This window comes from Dipteris shenzhenensis, chromosome 2 (genome assembly GCF_047967505.1).
Source record: "Dipteris shenzhenensis isolate YYH24624 ecotype China chromosome 2, Dip_SZ_1.0, whole genome shotgun sequence".
Taxonomy (NCBI): domain Eukaryota; kingdom Viridiplantae; phylum Streptophyta; class Polypodiopsida; order Gleicheniales; family Dipteridaceae; genus Dipteris; species Dipteris shenzhenensis.
The window spans coordinates 46,727,329-46,754,765 of NC_141597.1; the positions used below are offsets into that span (position 1 = coordinate 46,727,329).

Here is a 27,437-nt window from a genome sequence, read left to right on the forward strand (position 1 = left end):
AAGACCTCTTTGGGAAAAGGTTATGGTCATGCCTCCCTATGCCTCTTGCAGATGCGCAAGGGCACACACACATATAGAGTGGCAAAGACCTCCTTGGGAAAAGGTTATGGTTATGCCTGATAAGAATGCACATACACACATACATGCATATAGACATAGATAAAGATTTGTGTGTGTGCACAAATATTTCCCCCCCCCCCCCCCCCCCCCCAAAAAAAAAAAAAAAAGTGTACATACTTTTTTATGTTGTTGTTGTTGAAATCCATCAAGACTTAATATTAGAGTGAACAGAAGATAAAAAATCTTATTATAAGATAAGAAAAGAGTATGATCTATCTCATGAGCACGGAGGCAATCAAAGATCATATTCTTTGATATACACACTTTTTTTGGGGGTGAGAATTCTTTGATATACGCACACACACACATATACACTAGACTCTAACAAGAGTTTGTAATAGAGAAGACAATAGCGGCGGCATTGTGCGTAGTCAATGTGAAGCTAAACAGAATTTCACTAAGAGAAAATCATTTTTGCCCTACAAGAGCTAGTATATGACAAATGCAAGACGGTGATCCGAGTTGAAGGAACGAATTCAAACCACCCAAGCTGATTGAGGAGCGTTAACATCAACGGTGAGAACTCTAATGCTTCTAATTCTGTGCACGAGTCGAATTTTGAATTCTTGAGCACCATTCGAGATGGAGTGAGCGTTTTTGGTTTTGCTAGATAGGAAGCCTGATATATTGTGGTGGTCAGCTAGTTTTGATTGAGGCTGGAAGATACGTGACAAGCCAATCATGTCAAAGCTCAAGCTGTAAACTAGGGAGAGGTTCATGGTGAGCAGTTATGCCACTATCAATCCACAGATGTTATGTGCAAGCCGGAGATAAAATTGGGTTTGCAGCTATATGCCTAGTATGAGGACAAATTAAAATACGCAGAGTAAAGTATGCATGAAACTCTTCTTGTGATAGCAGTGGACAACAACTCTTTTCTTGGGTTGAGATAATGTGTAGAAGACACCATGCATAGAGTGTCTAAAAGCAACACGAAACACAAGTTTAGACTATGTGGACACAAATTAGCTTGGCTGAGCTGCGATGAGTTTTAGAAAACGACCATTGGTTGGTCTAGAAATGATAGCAGAAGTACGTAAAACCAAGCATTCAATTCTAGCACTCTCTGTGAATGCTTAATTTCATATCTTGTAGCCTTAGTATGTATCTGCACCATTCAGATTTCCTATCACCTAGTGGCTTTGTGAAAATATCAGCAACTTGCTGTGCCAAAAATGAGATCCACATTCGGTGCTGCAAGAACTTTTTAAATGAAATGGAACTGCACTTCAATGTGCTTTGTCCCTGCATGAAAGATAGGATTTCTGGCCAAACAAATATACATACTGGCATCTCAGTAGGGGCATTTGTTGGGATAAGAGGGTCAATGCAGGCCAAGACCTGCAAGGTTATAGGGAAAAAGTGGACCGCGATGTGGACAGTGGGCAGCCCTGAGGATCTATGGGCTACCACGTGGGCTGCATGTGGGCTTCATGAAGGCAGCACCTAAGGGCTGCATGTGGGCATTAGAATAGCAGATGGAGGTTGCTTGCTGTAGCCAACAGTCCCACGGGAAGAATATGCCCAGGAATCACACAATGCGTGGATCACATCTCAATCTTAAGTGCACACATGTATTGCTGAAGTATATTTAAAGTGCCATAGAGATATACACCCAAAAGAAGATAATAGATGTTCCAAAATGGACAGAACCAAATACAAAATATGCCCTCACTCAAGTACAACGTGGACAGCACAATGCTGCCCTGCTTGTGACCTTGGAGTAGACAATCTTCTGGATCCTTCTGCTGCACTAGCTCCTCCTGCTGCTTGGCCTTCTGATAAGCTTCATTGGCTCTTGGAGTCTTGATACTGATTGCAGATCCTAGAGACCTCCCTGCTGCTCTTCTTTCTGTGTGAAGATCTGCAGCATAATGGGGGCCTATTTATAGGGCTAATGCCCCTCAGATCTTGGCGACCAGATCTCACAGACTGGCCTACCAGTTTGTCTAATACCTGGCCAGCCAGCCCTTTTGCCGACCCTGCTGTGCAGTTGAGCAGACGTTCTGTACAGCCGACCTGTACTGTTGTACCCGATTGGCCTTTTGTAAGCCCAACCTGTACCTGCAGTCTGCCGACTGGCAGATGACTCCTGCCTGCTCCTGGCCTCTGCTGACCTGCTTCAGTCCTACAAATGAGCCCTTGCAGGTACTGCTGCTGTCACCAGCTCATCCGTCATCTAGGCCTTATGCTTGTTAGAAACATGGTGAAGAGAGAGAGAGAGAAGGTTAGGGTGTGAGGAAATAATGCTCAAATGAAGATATGAAGAAGGCTTTCATTCATTCATCAAATATATCAAGATAAGTGAAGTACAAGCCTTATATAGGCTACTCACTCACATACTAGCACCTAGTGCATATGGGATAAGTCCCATGATGACACGTGGCACTCACACAAGACTCAACACACATAGACTAGTACTAGATCACCTAGTACAACACACCAACACTTCACACCAATACACTCTTTGGCTATGATATCTCCAACACCCCCCTTCAGAGCAAAGAGTGTGAGACCCAATACACAAAGAGTAGACCGATCCCCCCTCCACCGCAATATTGCAAAGAGCAAGTCCAACTATCCAATACCTCCCGTGTGATAGTGACTTCTCAGTCAGCTTGCGACCGGCAAGGGCAAACCATCACTCGTCATCCCCCCTTACTCTGAACTGGGTGGTCAATACCATCAACCAAAGTAAAAGACAATACATTCATTTTTGGGGGACAACCCAGGGCAAAGTACCTTTTATTAACTCCAAATACATTCAATTTAGAGGGACAACTCAAGGCTGAGAACCTACACAAACACACATAGCATAGGGGCCCAGAAAGACCAACCGTGGTCAAATGGATCCTCATCGTCAAGAGAGAGACCGTGAACCTCTGCTGTAGCGGCATGTATCTGCTGTGGGGGCTCTTCAGGTTCAGCTTGGCCTTCAGCCAGAAGATTGGCATGATGGTTCTCTTGTTCCTGTGCTTTCTTCTTGAAGCAATGGGCTTCAATGTGTCCTTTCCTCTTGCATAACCTGCAAATAATGTTCTTGTTGTTCTTCCATTTGCTTGTGGAAGCAATTGCGCGATTAATAGGAGAGGCAAGAGCGGCTTCCTTATTGCGATGGTCCTTCTCAATGAGGAGTGCCACCATATCATCAAACATGGTAGTGGCAAGACGAAGGATCTCAAGAGTGTGCTCAAAGCGAGAAATTCCATGCATACTTTTCATAAGGACAGCCATCTTATCTTCATCATTAGGAACACTTTTCAAACTTGAGAGTTGTTGAATAAGAGATTGAAACCGGGCTAGATGATCACTCAACTCATCACTCTCTTCTATTTTCAGATCATAAAATTTGAGCTTCAAAAAGACTTTAGAGTTGGTGATTAAGGTCTCGAGGCGATTCCAAATCTGCTTAGCTGTACTTGAAATTCACATGATGGATGAGAGAGTCAGCTAAGCAAAGACCAATGAGGGCAATGGCCTTAGCATTATGCTGCTTCCAAATCCTTTGGTGTTGTTGATCAAGTAACTCAACCTGGTCATCCTCAATATCCCAAACTCCTTCACGCATAAGGAGAAGCTGCATTTTGGTTTGCCATGTGGGAAAACTTTCCCCCTTGAACTTCTCCACGAGGAGGGAACTTGAAGACAAGGAAGTCATTATTGAAGAGGACTTCGTGAAGGTGGGCAGCAGCCTGAGAAATGCTTAAATATATGTGACTAGCAACTTGTGAATGACCTCGGAGGCTTCAAAATGCAATAGCAGCCTCCATGTGTGCAAGACAGCTGAAGAGGTGCTCTTGTAGATATTTGCAGGAGCTGGTGGAAGGCCTGAAGGACTCCAAAATACACACGTAGGTCCGAAATGTGCAGGGTGGTTGATGTAGATGGCTAGGCGATAGGTGTAGGTGCTCTAGATGCAAAGGTGGGTCTCGAAATCTGCAAAGCGGCTCAACAAGGCACTCCAAAGTGCTGCACCAGGTCACCACAGTAAAAGTCGGCTGGTATATGTATGCTGGAGTGCTGGAAATAGCTCGGCAATGCTGTGAATGCTCCGATCCTGTATCCGGTAAGTTGGCGAGACCGTGTCTATGGAGAAGGTGTGGCCCCCCTCTGTAAGCCAAGCTGCCCTACCCCACATGAAATCTCTCTGCGTGCTCTGAAGCCGTGCCACAATCCGAAGCGCTCCGAGCTAGATCCTCTGAGCTGCCGGGCAGCTCCATAAGGAGTGAGGAATAGTCTCCATAGCTCTGACTGTACATCTGTGGCAGCTGCCATCCACCCGTAGCTGCTCAAGCCACGGGCCCACTGGGAGACCACCGTGTGCGACCATCCAGAAGAAATATGATATCTTCCATGGGCGCAAGCTAGACCACAAGCGGTCCCAAAATCTGGATCTAACCTCCTCGGGCACCTCCTGCGCACTCCAGTGTCTCTCTCGCGAACGGGTCCAGGCCATTGCGCCCATCTAGATGCGATGTCCTATCCGCGTGGTGTACGAGAAGAAAGGCACCTCCTCCACTCTCTTTGAGAGACCTGCTTTGGCCGACCATAACCACTCTCCGGGGTCCCACTATATCTCGTTGAGAGGGCATCCCTTCCATAACCATAGTCTCCTGCGGGGGGCATCTAAGAAGGGTCAATCGACCACTCCTTGCCTAAATGTCCCACTACTTTGACCCTCTGCCAACCCATCTGGCCTAACACCCCGTTCATCTCCTGATCCCCTGTGATCCAAGGCTGTAGTAGTTCGCCTGGTCCCACATCATAGAACCGCGTGCTCGTGGGGGCTGGCGGCTATGGGCACAACTCAATCCTCAGAGGTAAATCCGTCCTAGAGAACTGTCCTAGCCAGTGGTCAGATGAGAAAGGACCTCCAACCATGCCTCTGCCTCTGTTGGGAGTCTAGACCATGTCCGCAGGGAGCGAGCCGGGCCGTTGTCCCACTGTGCCCAACCAATGTGTAGCCGCTGCCCTAGCATCAAACGATCCTGGTCTCTGATCACCGGGTGCCAGATAAGCGGCTGGCGTGCAAACTCCTCTGCGTACCGGGGGTTGACTCGAATCCGCTGCTAGACCCTCAAGAGACTCCTCATCAGGAGTGAGCCCTTCCCCGTGAGAGGGGCCTCCGAAAAGATCCACCTGTGGGACGGCTGCCACTGGCCACTTGTGCGGGGGGTGTTCCTCAAGAGACCGCGCTGCAGGAGAAGTTTCCAGGGCTCCATGCCTGGAGTGAGACCCCTAACTATCAACTTGCCCAATAGGGCTCTGCTCTGCATCTCTGGATCTATAATACCCAGGCCTCCCTGTGCCTGTGGTAGTATCACTGTCTACCACGCAACTCTAGCTCTGGTGTTGCGAGTGCCATCTGATCCTGCCCAAAGGAAGTTATGCTCCAAGCATCTCAACTGTCCCATGCAACCCCTGTGAAAACACTAGCAAGAGGCTATATACCAGGCTGTGGCCAACAGAACTTGGTTAGCCACCAAGGCCCTGCCTGCCAGAGAGAGTTTGGCTGAGCTCTAGTAAGAAGCTTGCGCCTCACGCTCTCAAGGACCGGGGCTCAACTTGGAAACATTATTTATTGGGAGCTAATTTTACAGTACAGATGGATCATCAGTCTTTGCGCTACTTTTTGATGCAATCTAAGCTGTCCGAGGAGCACATGAGGTGGCAAACTTCTTGTCAATGTTTCATTTTCAGATTGTACATGTGGAAGGCAAGAAGAATGTGGCTGCGGATGCTTTGTCCAAGAAGCCACATGTTTCAGCTATGACAATTGCTTATCACAATGAGTTGGATGTAATGAAGGATTACTATGCGGAGGATGAGCAATTTGCTGAAATGTTGGAGATATCATAGTCAAAGAGTGTGTTGGTGTGTAGTACTAGGTGATCTAGTACTAGTCTATGTGTGTGAGTGATGTGTGAGTGCCACGTGTCATCATGGGACTCATCCCATATGCACTAGGTGCTAGTGTGTGAGTGAGTAGCCTATATAAGGCTTGTAATTCACTTGTCTTGACACACTTGATGAATGAATGAAAGCCTTCTTCATGTCTTCAATTGAGCATTATTTCTAACTCTCTCTCCCTTCACTATGTTTCTAACATGGTGTCAGAGCCACCTTCCATAGCTGCCACGTCACCCTTGCCCTAACCCTAATTCGTCACTTTTGCCCTAACCCTAATTCTGCTTCAGCCCTTCTTCTTGCAGCCACCTCAGCCTTGCTCCATTTTGCCCCATTCTACCTCCTTTGTTACAGTCATTTGCATCCGTAACTGCCAGCCCACAGCCTGCCTCGATCGCCGCCTTATTCAAGAGCTTTTGGAGCTTTGGGTACTGCTTCATGGCCTTTATTGCTTTGCTGGTCGGCAGTTTCTGCAAGGCGCGTCTGCACGTAAGGTTCCCTAAGGCTGTTTTGCAGTTCTCCATCGTCGAATCTAGGGTTCCTAGGCCGTTGCAGCATAGCCGACCACCTATTTGAGGTTTTGTGTAGAAAAAGGGGTAGGGGCAGATTTGGAGAAAGAAGGATAGACTAGCAGAAGGGGAAGAGAGATAGGGAAAGAAGGGAGAAGAAGGGGTAGGAGAGAGAGAATGAGGTAGGAAATTGAGAGGGAGAGAATGAGAGGGAGTAGGGAAGAGAGAGAGTGAGTGAGCGTAGGCAGGAAGGAGGAAGGGAGAGTAGATAGGATTAGATGTCACATCAAAAGGTACATAGTAGGGGGTGGATGGGGACTTACATAGTGTTGGAAAGGTCACCTCCCCATCTGTAAGCCCCCAAATGAGGAGAGCGTGGGGGAGGGAGACCTAGGGCAGAAGATGCCTAGAGAAGAGAGAGAGAGGGGGCTGCCACATGGGCAGCACTTCACTAGGAAGAAGGCTGCAACGGATGGCGCGAACTACAGTGCAGATGGCAGGGTATCCAAGTGATGGAGCGGGCCTGCAAGTGGGCCGATCAGAGTGGCGCAGCAGAGGCGGGACAGACCAGCACATGGGTCGGCCAGGAGAGAGGCTGGTTGGGCTGCTTTGAGGCAGCCAACCAGGCCTTATATAGGGCTTACCTAGGGGCTGGGCCCCTGCCTAGATTGGAGGGCCAAAAGACCCTAGAAGTGTGAGGCAAAAGGCCCCGGTTTTGGAACCCTTAAAGGGCTGGTTGGGCTGAGCCAACCAGGTCGGTTGGGCCAGCCAAGCTGGTCTGTCCAGTCGGCCCTGATTGGGACAGACTGGTCGGTTATTTCAAGGGGCCCTTGGGGCCTATAAAAGCAGAGGCTCTTGGCCTCATTTTAGCATCCAGCAAGTCAGCAAACAGAGGAGCAGCAGGAGCAGCAGAAGCCTGATCTTAGGGCCTACATCTAGGAGGCAAAGCAGGGCCAGAGTTGCTGCAGACTGAGCTCACTTGGGGCTGAGCCTAGGCTGTCTACTAGGGCAGCAAGGTGCTGAGATCTTTGGACGGAAAGTTTACTTACGCTCGAGGTGGAGCACGCGGGCTCGAGTCTAGACATAGCCAGCTGATAGGAGAAGGACCTTGTGGTAAGATCAGAGGACCACACCATTGGTGGGACTCTGGATCTATCTCTCTTGTATTGTGTCCATAGTTTTGGACGGAAATATATATTTTGGTGGTTTCTCTATCTGGTTGGTTCATTGTCTATTGATGAGTCTGCACATCTATTGAATGCACATAAGTAAAGAAGTTTGGATTCCACACCCACACCGCACACTGCGTGAGCTCCTGGGCATTACTATAAGTCTTCCGCTGCGTGTACCCTCTATTGGGTATTTTCTAACACATAGTCCCTCCACATTTGCCACCTAAAGGACCTCTAACTTGGCCCCTTTTCCCCCCTTTTCCCCCTTCATTACAGCCATCTCTTCCCATAGAATTTGCCCTCAAAATTTCACAGCATGGCTGTCCAAAAGTGCAGCAAACCGAATCAATCCGGCAGGAGATAGGAGTCGTCTTGGACAATGTTTTTTGGCTGCCATGAATTTTCATCTTCAGGGAGTCCCCGCCACTTGATAAGATACTCTACGTAGACCTTGTTCCAGAGTACATGGTGTCTGAAACCCACGATGCGCTCTGGGACATAGAGGATGTGACCCTCTTCATCCATAGGTGGTAACTCTGGAAGAACATGGACATGCTGTCCAACATGTGGTTTCAGCACAGACACATGGGAAACATCATGGATCTTGGAGGTACTGGGTAGCTCCAATTGATATGCTACCTCTCCAATCTTGCGGATGATCCTGTAAGGACCGTAATACCTATGAGCAAGCTTAGTGTTGGTATTACCTTTCAGCGAGGCATAACGGTGTGGAGACACAAATGCACATAATCTCCCTCTTTGAAAGACAAATATCTCCTGTGTTCATCCACATATTGCTTCTTCTTGGCTTGGGCATCATGCATATTCCTTTTTGCCAACTACAGAAGGGCATCCATTCTCTCCAAGTCATTCCGTGCTTGCTGATTTTTCACTGCCATGTCACCAATTGAAGAAGGCATCCCGACCTTGCATCCGTACATTGCTTCAAACGGGTTCATGCCAATGGAGAGATGCTTGGTACTGTTGTAGCAAAATTCAACAAGTAACAACAATTTATCCCAATACTTCTGAGTATCATGACAAAAATGCCTCAAATATTTCTCCACCCATTTGTTCACCCTTTTTGACTGTCCATTAGTCTCAGGATGGTAAGCAGTGCTTAGGTGTGAGTAAAGTACCCACTACTGTAAATATCTCCTGCCAAAAGTGACCCATAAACTTAGCATGTCTGTCACTGACAATTTCGTGAGGGAAACCATGATGCTTAAAGACATGTTCAATGAATTGCCAAGCAACCTATGATGCTGAATACCGGGTCTTAGTGGGTATGAAATGGATCTGTTTTGTCATTCTATGCACCACAAAAAAAATGCTGTCCCATCCCTTCTCAGTAGAAGGCAATCCTGTGATGAAATCCATTGCTATGTGCGTCCATTTTCCCTCTGGAATGGGTAATGGCTGCAAGGATTTTTAGGCCTTGCTTCCTTCTACATGCGCTTTATTCGCAAATTTGCCAAGAGGGCAGCTCCTCTTACTGACCTCTTGAAGAAGGATGCTTTTGGGTGGTCAAAGGAAGTACAACGCAGCGTTGAAGACCTGAAATTTTCTCTCACTCATGCGCGTGTCTTGGTATGCCCTGATTTTTCACGACCTTTCATTGTGGAGGCAGATGCCAGTGGCAAAGGTTTGGGGGCTGTTCTGAGGCAAGAACACGGGGTAATAGCCTTTGAAAGCAGGAAGTTTGATGCCAGAGAGCTAAATTTCCATGTTTATGATCAAGAGATGTTGGCTATCTTGCATGCTTTCAAGAAATGGCACCATTATATGTACGAAAGTAAAATTAAGGTGAAAACAGATCATAGGACACTCAGATTCTTCCTCACCCAACCAAATTTGTCATATAAGCAGAAGAGGTGGTTGGTCCACTCCTATGATTTTGACATTGAGTACAGAAAAGGGAAGGAAAATGTGGTTGCAGATGCCTTGTCCAGGATGTGGGCTTGCAATTTTTCTGCTATCTCTACCATATATCAGGAGTGGATTCATGGCATTCAGGAAGAGTATATGCAGAATTCTAAGGCAGCTCCCATATTTTCAGATTTGCACACACCTTCTAGTCAGGGCATCCGGATTTCAAATTGCATAATGGGCTGTTGTGGTGCCAAGACAGGATTTATTTAGTGCCAGACTCAAAGTACGCCAGTTGGTTTTGCAAGAAATGCACTCCTCTCCCATGGCTGGACATGTGGGTATCACTAAAACATATGAAAGAATCAAGCAGAGCTTTACCTGGGAAGGCATGTGGAGAGATGTGGTTAAATATGTGGCTGAATGCTTGCCTTGCCAACAAAATAAAGTGGACAGCAAATTACCCGCTGGGATTTTGAGGCTGTGGCCAATCTTTGATGCATTTCACCTTTGTAGGATCCACCCGAATGCCACGTCTACTCACAATATGCCCCAGGTACTCAACCTCCCTTGCCATAAAAGTGCATTTGCTGGCTTTCGCATAAAGTTGATGATTCCTCAAAATTTCCAGCACTTGCTTTACATGCTTAATGTGCTCTTGTCTAACCTTGCTATAAATGAGGATATCATCAAAGAAAACCAGCGTGCATCTTAAAAGAAGTGGCCGCAATATCTTGTTCATCAGTGCTTGGAAGGTGGCCGGTGCATTAGTCAATCCAAAAGGCATCACCTTGAATTCATACAAGCCCTGTTCTGTGCGGAAGACGGTCTTGTGCTCATCTCCTTCTTTCACCCTAATTTGATGGTAACCCGACCTCAAACCTGTTCTTGATAGTGGCCTTATTTAGATCCCTGTAATCAATGCACATGCGGTGTGATCCATCCTTCTTCTTCACCAGAAGCACCGGAGAGACAAAAGGAGAAGTGCTATGGGAGATGAAGTTCTCCTCAAGCAATTCCCACACTTGTACTGCCACTTCCTCCTGCTCAACCTTAGAGAGATGGTATGGAGCTTTGTTTATGGGCTTACTGCGAGGCTCTAGAACAATGGCATGATCCACATCCCTCTTGGGAGGCAATTGGGATGGCATATCATCAATAAATCAGCAAACTCTGATAGCAACTGCTGCATATCACAATCCTCAACACAGGGAATGCTACCCCCTTGAGATACTGACACATTCAATGCATAGAGGGCATGCTCCTTCCTGAGCTCTCTGGCTAACTTCCTTGCTGAAATGACCTGCAATTCAAGAGTGGTTTCACCTATCAAGATGAGCCAGTGGAGATAGTGCAGTCCTACACATATCTGGGAGCAATCTTCATAGGACCCCGTTTCACTATGACACATGCAGCCCAGGCACGACTCACACGGGGGCAGGGTGCTTTGGCATGGTTGGAGAGACTGTGCTTCCAGGCACACTTTCAAGACCCATCAATGAAGTGCTGGCTCTTCGATACACCAGTGCGACTGACTGCCATGTATGCAACACCCTTTTGGGGTTGTGATCTATTGATAGCAGAGTGGAGGAGATATGAGCAGCTATAGGTGACCATGGGATCTAGGATAATTCGGAGCAAGCCGTTAGTCCCTCACGCCATGACACCATTGCAGATTGATGCCATCTTCCAGACAGTGACATTCATTCATAGAGTTTGGTACCTATCCCACTGGAGACTACCGAGGTTGGCCCTTGAGTCATCCAGAAGATTAGCTGAGAGCAAGGCGGACACATGGTACGCACGTGTATCCACATGGTTTGCCAGACACGGGATTTAGATGGACATGCTCCCTCCCTTTTAGTACAGTATTGATGCACCCCTTGAGTCGGATCCCACAAGATGAGATTAACTGTTTCATACAGTTAGATCTCCTCTAGCGCCACACATCTCGGACTTGGGGGGGGGATCATGATCTCCCCACCAAGACCCAGTTTTACCGCGATTATATCCTGAGCGTCTCAGAGGAGGGGTTCATCATCAGACCCCAGTATCTCGAGGATAGAGGAGTCTCACATGCACTGAGGATCGCTATTGGGCAGATGCGCGCTTCATCCCATCAGTTGAGGATTGAGACAGGGAGAGCAGTACGTTTACCCAGAGAGCAGCGGATCTGCATGCTATATGCACACTGGCAGTGATTGAGACAGAGGAGCACTTTCTCTGTGCCTTCCCCGCCTACTACGAGATCCGAGGGTGATACCACTGTCTCTACCAAGAGGCAGTCAACAAGCAGGAAAAAGCGAGCGAGCCCAAAAAAGCAAGCGAGCACGAGGTGGTGGCTCCATGCAGATGGAGACTACCACTTCTACTAGTTTATAGTCGAGATGGTCCACCAAGCTTATGGGCTCCCCCATGTCACCAAGCCTTATGCAACGCTCAGAGGAATGGATAAAAGGCTTGCGGGTATTGTTATATAATACAAATGGATTTATAAATATTTTATTATTTTGTCTCTCTCGCTTTTTTTGGCTGGCTCGCTTTTTGGCAATCCTTCTCTACCAGGATGGGAGTGGCTTCGGTCCACTATCACGATTGATCCAGTTCCATGACCAGGTCTGTGTTGGGCTCTATCTGCTTGAGATGCACCGACACAGGGAGACCCTTCTATGACAAATCAGAGAGCAGCAGGGAGTGACTAGATCACATGATATAGAGGCTGATCATACTCTCCCTCCCCCTTCTCCTCGACTCTGTTTTGGGCGTTTCTACCGTTTCTGTTTCCCCCATTTCCGTTTCGGGATACAACTATGGAGGAGACCACGTCCTTCGCCACAGCGAGTGGCAGCTCGACACAGGATATTTTTGCAGCCCACCGGAGAGCCACCACGGCACCGGGTTTGGATTCTAAGTCTCAGTCCTAAGGTTTTGAGTTTTGAGTTTGAGCTTTTCAGCTCTTTAGTTTAGTATAGCACTCACTTCCTTCCATTCTTCCTCACTGTTATGCTCAGCCTGCCTCCCACCCACCATAATTTCTCTCACTCAGCTCTCACCCCTTCCCACCATTGTTCAGCCCCAACTCTCTTCTCCCACATTGCCTTGGCTGCTGACGGACAGCCCAAAACATCTCTTCCAATCACCTGAATGATGTGGGCAACCCACAACCTAGGCTAGGGCTCACAGGCCGACCTAGGTCGCACATTCTACAACAAACACAAAAGAAGAGAGAAATATGGGGAAAGACGGAACGGGGAAAGACCAGGGCAGAACCAAGGAGGAGGCAGAAGCCATGAAGCAAACAAGGATCGAGGACTGGAACTAGCGTTCGAACTGTAGTGGGCCCTAGGTAGATAGCACTGCGGTTCACAAGGGGACCACATCCACTTTTATATCGAAATCGGCTTCACTTTTGACCATGACCTCTCCTAGTTCATCTAGTACCACAATATTGACACCAACCTCACACTGACCTTGGTAGCCTCGACTATATGGATATCTATGGGATCACCCTCAGCATCATTAGCAGCCTCGACATCGACTCAGATCTTGTCTCTCAGGGTCCCTGATCCCTTACTATCACCAGGGGGTTCTTACTCAGGGTCACAGCAGTATTCCTTGTCCTTCCCCTCACCTATTTTTCTCAGTAAGCCAACCTTTCAGCATGCATCTGGGACAACCTTCCATTCATCTCCACATCTCACTTAGCTCCAGGTGCCCACTATTCAGCCCCATCCATCCACATTTGTACCAGACCCCTTTCAGATTCAGATTCCACGAGAACCAGGTTATACCAGGGTTGACATACCCGATGCTTGGGAGTCCCTTTTGGTGGAGGTCCATAACATACGTGCTCGAGAGGTGGAGCTGAAACGCTTCGCACAGGAGCAGGCCTGCTTCGCTCAGGAGCAGGCCCATGTCATACAGGAGCAGGCCGCTCTTATCCGGGAGCTCAGACAGGATATCACACACCTGAGGGGGGAGATGACCAGCCTGAAGGGGGCCACAGGGGGTGCGCCATCAGCAACAATAAAGGCTCAGATTGCCACCATGCAGACAGCGATTGCGGAGACCTCGCGATGGGTCAATGTAGCGAAACGGGAATCTTTAAAGGCCACCATTTCAGCCACTCTCCTAGAGCAGCAGCAGAGGGCCAGTAAGGCCCTCAACATTAGAGTACGTGGGATCACTCGCACAGAGGCCGTACCAATAGAGGAGGCGATCACCTTCGTGACCTCTACTCTAGGGTCTCGGAGCATGGAGTTGAGGTGCATGGCGTGTGGGGAGAGACCCCGACTGGGAGCAGCCCCTTGTCATAAGCTTTCGGGACTCTCATGCGAGACTGACGGCACTCCAACGCAGATCGGTGCTACGTGACCACCCCACGAGCTCCATGGACGAGGACTTGACACCATTACAGATTGAGGAGAGGCGTGCCCTCTTACTGCAGTGGGATGTGGCCTGCAAGGAGGGGAAGTGGGCTGCATACTGCAATGCCTCACTAGCTCTTGACACCAATATTTTAGTTGTATGATTGTAAGCTTCAAAATATATTCTAGCTAGTAGAGAAGGCTATGAGGCATGGATTTTTGGTTTTTATGTTCTTAATATATAAAACTTTACCCTGCACCATTCTAATTATCTGCACTGTACTGTATGGGTGTGTAAGACTGCAGGGTGTTTTAGGCTCTTTGTGTGAAATGGATACGCTACGAGAGCAGATGACGTTCCTTTTGGAGCAAAACCTGTACGACTCAGCTGAAATACTGGTAGGTCTTCTTTTGCTTTTATTGGAATGGTTTGGCAATTGATGCAGATATTCTCCCATAATGCGTATGCTTATTGTGATTGTGCCCGGTGCATGCCGGATTTGACCTACTTCTATTGGAAGCAGAAGACTTGCATACATGCATGCATAACTGAAGAAAATGAGAATACATGATTAGGTTGCAACCACCGCCCCTCCCTGGAGAATCGTTAATCATTATTGCTAACATGCCTTAGGGCATGAACTAAGTGTATGGAATTGACACATCTTATGGGTCCCACACTGGCTGCTTCATGTGGCACTGCTTGAATCCTTGATTGAGAGTGTGCACTATGCTGTCCCTGTACAAACTGGGCTGTGAGCCTAATATGGCTCAGCATCACTGGCTGCTGCTCAGGGGCCTATTGCTGCTTGCTACCTGCTTAGGGATGCTCTGTGCTGCTAGAACGCTAACTGATGCTTGAGTGAGGAGGAAATGACACCCTCTTTTATACCTTGTCACCCTTCAGTCTGTAGGCTGACTTGAAGTGCAGACTGGACCAGCCTGGCTCCTGTCAGGCTGGCTGGTGCTTAGCTGCTGGGCTGCCCGACATACTGCTCTGCTGGCCCTCCTGCTGCTCTATTTAGCCGTTTCTCCTCTGCTGACACAGGCCACATACCTGCTGATTTCTTATGGCTGCCCCATGGCATTGCATAGGTTGCTGCTGCTGCTGCTGCTTGTGCTGATGCAGTCATGACGCCTGCCTATCCTGATGTTTTTTTGGGCAGGCCTAGGCCCGTTCCTGTTGAGCCTTAGCTGCTCTACTGAAGTGGCATCAGCTTGTCATGACATCATCCAGCAGATGTATGCGACAATGTTTACACTGTAAAGTGCCAAGTTCTGTGTCTAGAAAGGTAGCACTGCACCCTGCATTTAAGCTTTATTTCAGCATTTCCATGTACTACATTTGTATGTGATTACCCAGGTCATTCTCATAAACCATGAGAGACGGACATGCCAAAAAACACATTTCAACCAGAGTTAGACTTTTGATACAGGTTCTATGAAGGAGAGTAACCTTGTGCGCATATTGTTTGTGAATGATGGAAATGTATGCACACAAACGTTTCTGCTTAAGTTCAATGTGTGTGACTGAAGAATGCCAGAGATAGTAGCAAGCCCTTGTAAACTCTGTAATGCAGTTTAAGCACACCCTTTGCTACAAAGCAATGCAACACAGTTTATCTAGGCAAGATTGCAGATATCTCATTCCTAACATTTATTTACTAAGTTAGTGTACCAGCATTTAGGCACTGCTGGCAGATGTGATGTATTTCAATTTATCCAAATTCTGGTATTTCATAATATAGTGTATGTACCCTGTATCTTTGTGTCTGTGACTTGATATAGATAATGGAAGGCCTTGAGTAATATGCAAGTCCTTCAAAATCATTGATCACAATTGCCTTATCAGGATGAGCAATATTTTTTGCTTTAACTGGGTTGTTTCTGAGCTTATGTGCATTATGGATTCATTCTGGACGTAGTGATGTCACATGTGAAGTGACAGTTAATTTCCATGTCCTGGAATTCAGAGAGCTTATGTTATTCCTTGTGCTGCATGGTGTGCATGTCATGCAAGTAACGAGTTTGTTCTTGCCATCTGAAGCTCTTTCTAATCATGAAAGAGGAGGTAAATTGGATGGGACTGTTGAAATAGGGCAGCGCTGGCCTGAGCCCCATCAAAGGAGCATTAGGATGGCCTGGGGATACTTTGTAAGGGTGTTATTATGCCCTGCTTTTTGGGGCAGGCACGTGGTGCAGCATGAGTTGTAAGAGGCTGTACTACAGCATCCCCCACTGTTGTGGAAATGACCCTGCAGTCACCAGTGGGTCCTTTATATGGCCTGCAGGCCAGTCAGCCAGCCAACGAGGCTGCTCAGTTGACTGACCAGTTCCAGCCCAAATAAAAGCCTCTCCACCCTAGTCTCTCTGGTACAGTTCTTCCTTACTTGTGCCTCTTGACACTTGTTCCTGTCTCCCCTAGCCTACCTAAACCTCTCCCTGCGTGGAGCGGGAGTTCTGGTGCAGCAGAGGTTTCTTCACCTTGTTGGAACCCTACATTGACTGTTTGTTCAAGATTTCACTATTTTGGTTGCTGCAATGTATTCACAGTTCAATTTATTGTGTGTTCTTTGAGTTGTTTACAGAAGTTGAATGTGTGTAGTGCATGTTGTGTGAACTTTCTATCTTGGACAAGCCTCTCTTTGTTTTTCTACATGGTATGAGAGCCCAACTAGCACTCAATTGAGCTAGGAACAAAGAAAGCATCACCAAGTTCATGTGTAGTCTTCTCTGTCTCTTCTCGCTTTCCAGTTCTCAGTTTGTGTGTGTGCTCTCTTTTGGTCGTTGAGATCCGCTGAGCTTCTCACATGGTATCAGAGCCAAAGGTTGGCTAAAGATTTGTGCTGTGAAGTGGGCCTGGAGCCAGCGAGCTATGAAGTATTTTGGGCTGCTGTTTGGAGCTCTTCAAAGAGGAGGACAAGGAGGTGATTTTCTTCATTGTCTTTTGCCAAAAGCCCCTTGCCTCTCTTCTTCCTTCATACCGCTTTCTCTTATCCTCCCACCCAATTTTCTCCTTCTATCTACTTCCTCTGCCGTTCGACATGGCTATCCTGTCAGAGACGGCAGAGAATAAGGTGAAGATTCTGGTATTACCCACCTTCCCAGTAGATCGTCAACTGGATGGGAATAACTACAGTGTTTGGCGTGTTATGATAGAGTCCATCTTGCAGTCATATGACTTAGCATACTTCATCTTGGTGGGTGTAAAAAGGCCAGACCCCCGTGCACAATGGACTTAGGGATCCTAGACCAAAAGGAGGCCGAGAATTCGGCTCAGCTCTGGGACAAAATCAATGCAAGGGTACATTCTTTCATTTTCTGAACTGTACTCAAATTATAAATCATGTGAAGCATGTGATGGTAGCCAAAAGCATATGGGAGCACTTGGCATTCTTGTATAAAAGGACCTCTCCCATGAAGAGAGTTTCTCTAGAAGTTTAGATGAGGGTGTTAATTCCTCATCGATGCAGGAGCATATCAACAAGCTCCCAGAGCTTCAATAGGAGATTCTTTAGGTGGAGAAGGAGATATCCTCTAAAGTTGTCTTCTCAGTATTCTGCATTCTATTCGTCCTTGATTACTAGTGGTAGGATGAATACATTGACTTGGGAAGAATTGGTACCAATGGTGCTCAACCAGGAGGAGAGATTCAGAGCCCTTCCCATGATGGGAGCTCAGAGGCCTTGACAGCTCCACAAAAGGGAAAGAATCAAGGCATACAGATCTCTGACAGAGGGCAGATACAATGAATGAAACATTCAAGTCGGAGCATTCGTGCAATCATTGTGGCCAAAAGGTCACAATTGGAGGAAATGTCCTCTACGGACAGCTAGCAAGGGTACCGGTTCCTCCTTTGCAGCCGTTACTCCGTCCTTCATCCACATTGAGATTCTCGATTCTCTGCACCTCTTTTGGAGAGGGGGTTGCCAAAGATTCCAGGACCTGGATTGTCGATAGTGGTGCATCTCGCAATATGAGCCCATCTCCAGCCGGACTCAAAAGATTTTGTGGTTTTGGGGTGAGATATTTGCATCAACGACAATTCTATCATCCAAGTTCGTGGTGAAGGCAGTCTCGACATCATTCACGACGACAAAGGGGGGATGCACTTCTTGAAGGTACTGTTTGTTCTAGCCCTTGGTTTCAATTTGCTGTCAGTGTATGAGACCTGCAGGCTTGCCACGATTTTGTTCATGAAGATTTTGTGGAGGTCAGGGATAAGGCTACCGGCCAGGTAGCTCACACTAGTATGGTGGATCATGGTATATATACTTTGTCAGGTCTCTCTTTGATATGGCTACCCCTTTCGATGATTTGTGGCATTTCCACTTTGGTCACGTGAATGTTGGACTTCGCAGAGCTGTCTGAGAACAAATAGTTCTTGGTCTCCCTGATGTGGGCAGCAAGCATGGACAGTGTCGATCTTGTATGTGAGGGAAGCAACATAGAGAGGTATTTCCAAAGCAGGCATCGCGACGGGCTTCTACATCTCTGGAGATGGTTCACGTGGATTCTGTGGACCTATTACAGTTACTAGACTTGGAGGTGCGCTTTATTTCATGCTGCTAGTTGATGATTTCAGCCAGTTTATGTGGATTTATTTCCTGGCTCAAAAGGCTTTGGACTTTTCCCGACTTAAGAAATGGTGTGCTCTTGTGGAAAATGAATCAAGATTCACAGTCAAAACCCTTAGGTCTGATAAAGTAGGAGAGTTTTATTCCCACTATCTTTGAGGAATTTTGTGTGACAAAGGGCATTAAATGGTAATTTGCCAATACATGGACTGCCTCGGAAGCAGGGGTAGTTGAGTGGAGAACATAACCGTGGTGGAAATGTCTAGGCACATGTTGGCATACCGAGGCGTTTCTCGGTTCCTTTGGGTAGAGGCTATAGCTATGGCATAACATATCCTCAACCGTTCTCCGACCTCTGCTGGTGCGAAGGTAACTCCCTTTGAGTCCTACTTTGGGAGGAAACCTGATTTTTATTATTCTGTGTATTCGGATGTGACGCCTTTGTCCATATTCCCAAGAAATAGAGGGGGAAGATGGGTGTTAAATCCACGCAGATGATCTTTGTGGGCTACAACTCCCAGTCGATAGGATACCAGTTGTATGACTCTTTGAGGTGAGAGATTGTCCTTAGCAGGGATGTTTTTTATGAACAGATTCCAGCCACTATCACTATGATTGAGGCGCCACCTGTTATTATAGAGCCGGTTGATGATGATGATGATAGTATTGATGTTCTTGTGCCTGAGCCACCACAGGTACTAGCAGCTATTCGAGATGATCTACCTGAGAGTGATCCGGATAGTGACCTAGATGATGATACACCTCCTCAAGCCGCAAGGAAGAGTTCAGGGTCAGGTCATCAGAAAGTACCCCGGTGGTTGATTGAAAACCCCCGTGACTCTGGGGTAACAGATATTCCTTCTTCATGGCTCAGGGAAGAGGGCGGACCACGTAGATCCTGACATACCGAGGAGAAGGTTCTGGAGGCAACCCCACTTCATAAATATTACTCCTTGATGTCTTGTATACAAAAGACAAAGAACCCTCATCAGTATTGGAAGTGCTTCTCAGGAGCATTGAAGAAAGCAATGGACCTGGAGTTAGAATCTATAAGACCACCCGATGGGATTGTGGATAAACATAAAGCCCGTCTTGTGGCCAAAGGATACTCACAGCGGCCTAGGATCGATTATGAGGACATCTTCGCTCCAGCTGCCAAGATGGCCACTCTCAGGACAATATGCTACTTTGTGTCACAGAAGCAGTATGTTCAGGAGCTTCTAAATGCTTTTCACATGTCACAGTGGAGATCTATCTCTTATCTCCCATGGACCCCAACACCAAACTGTCTAAGTATGATCCTAGTGAGCCAGTGGATGCAGGACAATACCGTGAGCTGATCAGATCTTTGATCTGGTTTCTTAATACCAGGTTGGATCTGTGCTACTCCATTGGGCTATTGAGTTCATTTATGCAGACACCGAAGAAGACTCATTGGGATGTTGGCATTAGGGTCCTCAAGTGCATCCAGGGTACTCGTTTGAGGGCTATTATATCAATCAAGGCAGCAGTCCAGGATCCATCTACTATGTTAGAGTGATTCAAACTGGGGTGGAGAGTCATACACTCATTGTTCGACAACTGGCTATTGCTTCATGTCGGCACAACATCAATCACATGGAGCAGTAAAAGGCAACCCACTGTAGCCCTGTCTTCGACCGAGGCTGAGTACCGGGCCTCTTGTTCTGCACACTGTAAGGAAGTTTGGCTTCACTAGTTACTTCGGGAGATTGGTGTGAGAAAGAAAGGAAGCAAGAGCAAGAGTGAGCAAAATGGAGAGAGTGAACTGAACGTAGTTCACTTCCCAAAGTGTACTGAACTGAAGTGAAGTACAATGAAAGAGATGAGGGTTTTGTCTAAGTAGCAAAACCCTATCTAATCACTAACTGTAGTTAGAGATTAGACCGTGGTTAGGGGAAAAAACCTCTAAGAGGGAAAAGTGCCTTTAACCCACTTATTACATACCATGGCCACTGCCTAGAATATAATAATAATTCTAACACCCCCCTGCAGTGCCAATGTGGTGTACAAGGTAGTGATCAATCCCCAAAAGGAGATAAGTTTAGGGCAACTCCGAAATGCCTCAAACTTCTCACGTGGAAGTGCTTTGGTGAAGATGTTTGCAACATTGTCATGTGTTGACACATAGATCATATTGATCTCCCCTGCATGCAGCTTCTCTCTGACATAATGATAATGAACGTCAATGTGCTTCGTGCGAGCATGGAACATAGGACTCTTTGCCACTGCTATAGCACTTTGACTATCAATGAGAATTGGAGAAGGACCCTCCAATATGAGATGAAGATCAGCGAACAAACGTCGCAGCCAAACACACTCAACTGTTGCTGTGAAAGCTGCCCTGTACTCAGCTCCTTATGAGGAAGTAGCCACTGTAGATTGCTTCTTGCTCAGCCAAGAAATGCAAGTATTGCCTAAAAAGAAACAATTACTACTAGTGGACTGCCTGGTATCATAGTCTCCAGCCCAATTTGAATCATTGTAAGCATGCATCTGTAAGTCACCCCCCCTGGGAAACATCAAGCCAAAAGACTTTGTGCCTTGCAAATATCTGAAGATGCGTTTTACAGCCTGCCAATGTGTTGTCTTTGGGATGTGCATATATCTGCTTACCTGAGATACTTCATACTAAGTATCGGGCAATGTATTGCACAAGTAGATGAGGCATCCAACAGCTTGGCTGTAAAGTTTGACATCCACTGATTCACCTGCATCATACATAGTAAGCTTCAGCCCCGGCTCCATGGGAGTGGCAATAGGCTTACAATCATGCATGTTGAACCTATCCAAGAGTTTCAGCACATACTTGGATTGAGACATAACGATGCCACGTTTGTCTTGTATAAATTGGATCCCCGAATAAAAATTTAACATGCCCAAATCTTTAATGTCAAATTCAGCTTTCAACTCAGCTTTGAAATCTGCAATTATATCCTCATTTGACCCTGTGAGCAGAATGTCATCTACATAAAGAATGATGACCAAAATATCCTCCCCATCCTTCTTGATGTAGAGGGCGCTTTTCGTGGGACTATTGTGTAATCCCTTACTTGCTAGGAATGCATCTATCTTGGCATACCATGCACGTGGGGCTTGTGTGCCCGAAAGTTCAAATCGAGGAGGTTGCTTGACATAAATTTCTTCCTGCAAGTCCCCATCAAGGAAAGCTGTTTTTATGTCCAACGGATGGACATTCCAAACAAAATTTGCAGCCATTGCAATAACTGACCTTATGGTGGTCATCCAAGATGTATGAGCAAAAGTCTTCTCATAATCTATGCCCTTCTTTTGTGCATGGCCTTTGGCAACCAGCTTGGCCTTGTACCTATCAATAGACCCATCTGGCTTCCTTTTGACCTTGAAAACCCACTTGGTATCAATGGCATCCTTACCTGGTGGCAAATCCACATCCCAAGTCTGATTTTTTTCTATGGACTGCAACTCATTGTGCATGGCATGCATCCAATGCACATTATCCTTTGCTTCTTCAAAAGAGTCAAGCTCCTCTTCATCAAGAAGAGTCCTTGCATAAGCTGTCTCAACTAAAAGAGCTCCCCCTGCGTGCCTTGCTGCACTACGAGTCCTGCCAGGCAATGGGGCCTCAAGCCTACTCTGCCTGAGAGTCTGTAGCAACCAATTCGGGACTGTTTTGGCTGCGTGTATCTCTTGAATCTCTTGCCTAACAACTTCATCCACACCTTGTGGAGGTACAAAATCAGCCGGTGGCTGAATCGGGGCATGTGGATTAGGAGGGGGTTGTTGTAAATTCTGGTTTTCAGGGGGGGAACCAAATGCTATAGGAAGCATCCCCTTAAACACATCATTGAAGAAACTGGAATCTGAAATTCAGCATGTGTATGCGCTGAATTTTCAGAGAATATAACATCTCTCCCCACAAAAATCTTGCATGTAGTAGGATTGTAGAGACGATAGCCTTTGCTTTGTGAACTATACCCCACAAAAATGCATTTAAGTGCCTTATCTGACAACTTGTGTCGAAACTCCACAGGCACGCGGGCATATGCAACACAACCAAAAACTCTGAAATGGTCCAATGAAGGCTTTCTCCTATGCCATGCTTCATAGGGAGTGATTGTCTTTAAAGCCTTTGTGGGAGCCCGATTCAAAATATAGTTTGCTCACATGAGGCCTTCAAGCCAAAACCTGTGAGGCAACTTCTTACTTGTAAGCATGCATCTATCCATCTCCATAGTTCCTTAAAAAATGCCTCAAATTCATGAGACATATACTCTCCCCCTCGATCTGTGCGGAAGTGTCTGCACCTTGAGTCCTGTCTCATTCTCAACCATAGCCACAAAGTATTTGAAATGCATAAATACTTTTGATTTTTCCTTGAGACCATAGACCTAAGTGTAGTTGGTGAAGTCACCTATGAATGTAACAAAATAAATATAACCCCCAAAAGCATGTGTCCTCATGGGACCGCAGACATCTTTGTGAATAAGCTGTAATTTCCGTGTAGCTTTCATTGCACCATCCTTTTTGAAAGGAAGTCTATGCATCTTGCCAAGGATGCAACCTTCACATGCATGAGGAGGAGGTGACTCTAAAGGAGGCAATGCATCAACCATATCATGCCTCTGAAGTGCCATTAAGCTGCCATAGCTCATGTGCCCATACCTGGCATGCCATAACTCCACATTCTGCATCGCAGCAGTGGGAGTGCTCAATGATAATGCAAGATCGGATCTTTTTTCATATAGATCAAGCTCAAAAAGACCCCGATACAAAGTGCTAGACAACATGAAAGCATAGTCATTGTCTTTGTCTCTGACACCGCACTTATCATCATAAAAAACAACCTGAAATCTTCCTCTATTAAGAGAGGACACTGAAAGCAAATTCTTCTTTATGCCTGGCACATAGAGTACATCTGAAATTCTGAAATCTGTGCCATCAGTGGATGTGAGAATAATGTCTCCCACTCCACACACTGAATAAGAAGAATTATTTGTACAAGTCGCCTTCTTTGTGGTAGGTGGAGGATGCAGAGATACAAAAAGACTCTTCTTGGAAGTGATGTGCTTTGAAGCACCACTGTCAAAATACCAAGTATACAGTGTCTTATTGACACCGAGAGAGCATGCATCCTTTGAAGGATCATAACTACAAGTCAAAAAGGCATAAGGGTCATCATCATTAGTGGCTGTAGCATCCGAACTACCCACTGAAAAATCTGAAGTCCATCATGAGAATGTGGAGCTGATGCATTTGACACAGCCATACCTGAATCCCCTTTCTTTTCTTTAGCTATGCGCTTCTTGCATTCTCCAATATAATGACCTGGCTTCTTGCAATAGTGACAAATGCCCTTCTTTTTCAGCTTATCTGCATCACCCTTTGCCTTATAAGAGGGCTGTCCTGAATCAGCTTTATGCTGATGTGCGGGCTGATTGGCATGTTGCTTTGGTTGACCTTTCCCCTTGGGCTTGAACTTGGAAAGCATGGCATGCTCGCCAGCTCGGGTTGCCATATTTCTTCTTGTCTGCTCCTCCTGCAACAGAAGTCCTACCAACTCGTGAAAAGAGAGAGGATTGCTGCCCCCCCTCAATGACAAATTCAGCGAGGTGTGGAAACCAAGATAGGACTCGGGAAGAGAATTCAAAGTGGCGGTTATCATGTTTGAATCCGGAATGACTTCATCAATATTCAGCAATTGTTCCCTCAAGTCCTGAAGCTTTGTGAGGTGAGAATTCATGGAATCTCCCTCATCCATATGCATATGGGAAAGCTCTCGCTTCAGAAAGGAAACTCTGGCATCATTTCTTGTTGCAAACATACTCTCTAGTATCTCCCAAGTTGCCATTGATGTCTTGCTTAACCGAATGTGAGGTATAATGAACCTCTTGAGAGAGAGAGAAATCACTAAAAGAGCTTGTGCATCTCTAATCTTTTCTGCTCTGCTGTGGGAGCTCCTGGAGCGGCAGCTCCAACTACTTATGCTGCATTTGCACCTCTACCCCTTCCTCCAACTGTAGGAGTGACAGGTGTGGCCACTGTATCTGGTCTTGCTTCATCTCTATTGACATAATCCCAAAGATGTTTGCCAACTAAGATATTGCAAACCATGAAACTCCACAAGGAGTAGTTGGTGCTATCCAACTTATCCTCCTGTGTGAGAATTCCGAACACCTCATTGGGGTTGTTCTGACCCATTTTTGCCAGATAAACTCAAAAAACACAGCAAACTGACTAAGTAAAATCCGTTTCTGGGATGTCAAATGCACAAGTAGAATCTGCAAAGAAAATCTACCCACAGTGACAAATACTGTCAGAGCCTATCAAAGGCTCAAAATGCACCAAACTGCTCTACTGAATGCCCAAAAATCTGCAAAAAGTGGCAAAAGTTTGCAAATTGACTCGTACTGAGTCTAGAATTGCTTGCAAACTTCCAAAATGCTCTTTTACCTGCAAAATTGCAACCCAAATGCAAAAGCCCTAATTCTTGCGGAAATTGCATACAGAAGAGGGCAAATGATCGAAAAGCCCCAATTGTTACATAAATTGCACTCTGCTTGCAAAAGCCCCAAATTTCACTGCAAAATTGTAGTGTAATTGCAAAAGCCCCAAATTTCTCCAAAACTTGCAAATCAACTGCAATGTCTGCTAAAGCTCCAAATGTGCTCCCAAAAGCTAAGCCAAACAATGGCTGAATGCACAATTAAACCTGCAAATGAACTCTGCCAAAAAATGACAAACACCTTCAGCCTGCAACGAGCTATCAGTATGAAACTGTATGGAATCCGTACAGTGTACGGGCGACTGTACGACCGAATGTATGGAAGTAGCAGGTACGGAATGTAGGACAATACAGAATGTCAGTCTGTACCGTTGTACGAATGGCGCATGTGTACGGACGAAATCATACGTCTGTATGGTGAAACCTGTACGAGCTGTACAACTGTGTACGGACGAGAGCATGTAGTTGGTACGGAATCTGTACAGTCGTACGGACTGTACGGAATGGAGGCTGCAGGTGGCGATGAAGCTGTATGGACTTGAGGCAGGAAGCTTGGCGATGGAGCTGAAATGCGGGAGCTGGATGAGGAGAGCAAGGATTAGGGAGCAGGTCCGGGAAGGAGAGCTGCTCTGATACCAAATGTGAGAAAGAAAGGAAGCGAGAGCAAGAGTGAGCAAAATAGAGAGAGTGAGCTGAACGTAGTTCCCCCCAAAGTGTACTGAACTGAAGTGAAGTACAATGAAAGAGATGAGGGTTTTATCTAAGTGACCAAAACCCTATCTAATCACTAACCGTAGTTAGAGATCAGACCGTGGTTAGGGGGAAAAACCTCTAAGAGGGAAAAGTGCCCCTAACCCACTTATTACATTACATTGGCCACTGCCTAGAATATAATAATAATCCTAACAATTGGGTTCTCACACCCCGTTTGGGCAGGAGCGGGGGTCCTATATACAAGGGCTGCCCCCTCATTTTTTCTCACTAGTCGCAATGGGTTTTCTGCCAGCAGTAGAGGCACTTTCCCCAAGTTTGTGTGCAGTCTTCTCTCTCTCTTTCTCGCTTTCCAGTTCGCAGTTTGTGTGCTCTCCGCTGCACTTCTCACAATAGCTTGCTTTGGGTAGATTCTATGCTTTGTGTTTCTCAGGTGTTAAGAAATTGGAAGGTGTATGCCTTCCTGGAGTCAGAGGAGGAAGTTATGGTGCTTCTTTGAAGCTCGGAAGCAAGGTGCTGAAAGGTGAACATGGTGGACTTGTTGAAGCCTCAGTGGTGAAGATAGGGACATCTACAGGAGGATAGAGTGTGGGGAAGCCAGAAGAGAGTTTGCTTGAGAGCTCATTGGGAGCTCGGGTAGTATGGAGCTATGTTTTGGTTGGACCTGTGTACTAGGATGGTTCTAGTGTGTGGACTTGGAGGAGGAGCCACTGGTTGAAAGACCAAAGGACGACCAACGCCTCCAAGTCGTTCTAGAGGGATTTCTCCAAGGGGGCTGATGGAGCATCTGCATCAATGTGTTGGGATGGCCCACAATGTCTCGGTGAGACGGGGTGTTGGAGTATAGATGGTGACCTCCCATTTGTGAGCGCAAAATGAGGAGTGCAAGGGGAAGGTGGACCAGGGTTTGTTAGATGCGATGTGGGTAGCGTTTCAGCCTGCCATATGGGCTGATTTGATAGGGAAAGCTAGGCTGACTCCTGGGTAGCACATGGGCTGCCATGTGGGCAGCAAGCGCACACAGAAAACAAGATGGAAATGTACTTGGCTGCTTGGAGAGATCTGGGACAGATTCGAAGGACAGCAGGACATGAGGTCTGCCTGAAACTGCCGTGATGCCAAGTAGCATGATCTCAGCATCAGTACAACCTGATAAGTTGGCTGGAACAGACCCGCAGTGCATTTGACAGAACATAGGAGCAGGTGGAGCATGAAAAGGCTGCACGGGGGGGACCAGGAAGAGGCCGGGACAGGAGGCGCCAATGTGCAGATCTATTTGGATGCTTGGAGAGCTCTGTATAGAACTGAAACAGGTATAGCAGGGCTGGGGCAGGTCCAGCATGAAAGCGAGATGCCTAGAGTATATAGGCGACTGTTGGGCATGTAGTTCTGGACAGGCAAAGACCTGGAAAACACTCGGGGCAGGGCAGAAGTAGCCTGTGCCAGTTGCAGGCTCCCACCTGGCCAGGCGGGTCAGCAACAGGCTGACTGGGTCAGAGTTTATAGACCAGCAGGTTGGCTGGTTGGTTGGCTGACCTGGTCAGCTGGTAGGGCTGATCCAGTCGGTTATTTTGGGGCCCCTTAGGGGCCTGTAAAAGGGATTCCATTCAGGTCTCAAACCATCCGATTGATGAGTGATTTCGGAGAACAGTTCAGCCTGCTTCCAGGAGGACATTGGGGCATTAAGGGAAGTGGTTGACTGC

The 27,437-nt window shown here is 46.8% G+C and overlaps 1 protein-coding gene across 3 annotated transcripts in view; it reads left to right on the top strand.

The window, feature by feature from the left end:
* The first annotated feature begins 331 nt into the window (after positions 1 to 331).
* The window catches only part of APC7 (tetratricopeptide repeat (TPR)-containing protein), a 158,079-nt gene continuing 130,973 nt past the window's right edge, over positions 332 to 27,437 (top strand). Inside the window, exons 1-3 of one of the 3 annotated variants that reach the window (XM_087388798.1) lie at positions 332 to 636; positions 761 to 840; positions 14,244 to 14,343. In XM_087388798.1, the coding sequence (XP_087244924.1) occupies positions 14,275 to 14,343 (69 nt within the window). In that variant the 5' untranslated portion in view covers positions 332 to 636; positions 761 to 840; positions 14,244 to 14,274. The remainder of the gene's footprint in view (positions 637 to 760; positions 841 to 14,243; positions 14,344 to 27,437) is intronic. The other 2 variants (XM_087388791.1, XM_087388782.1) reach the window with 2 other exon arrangements.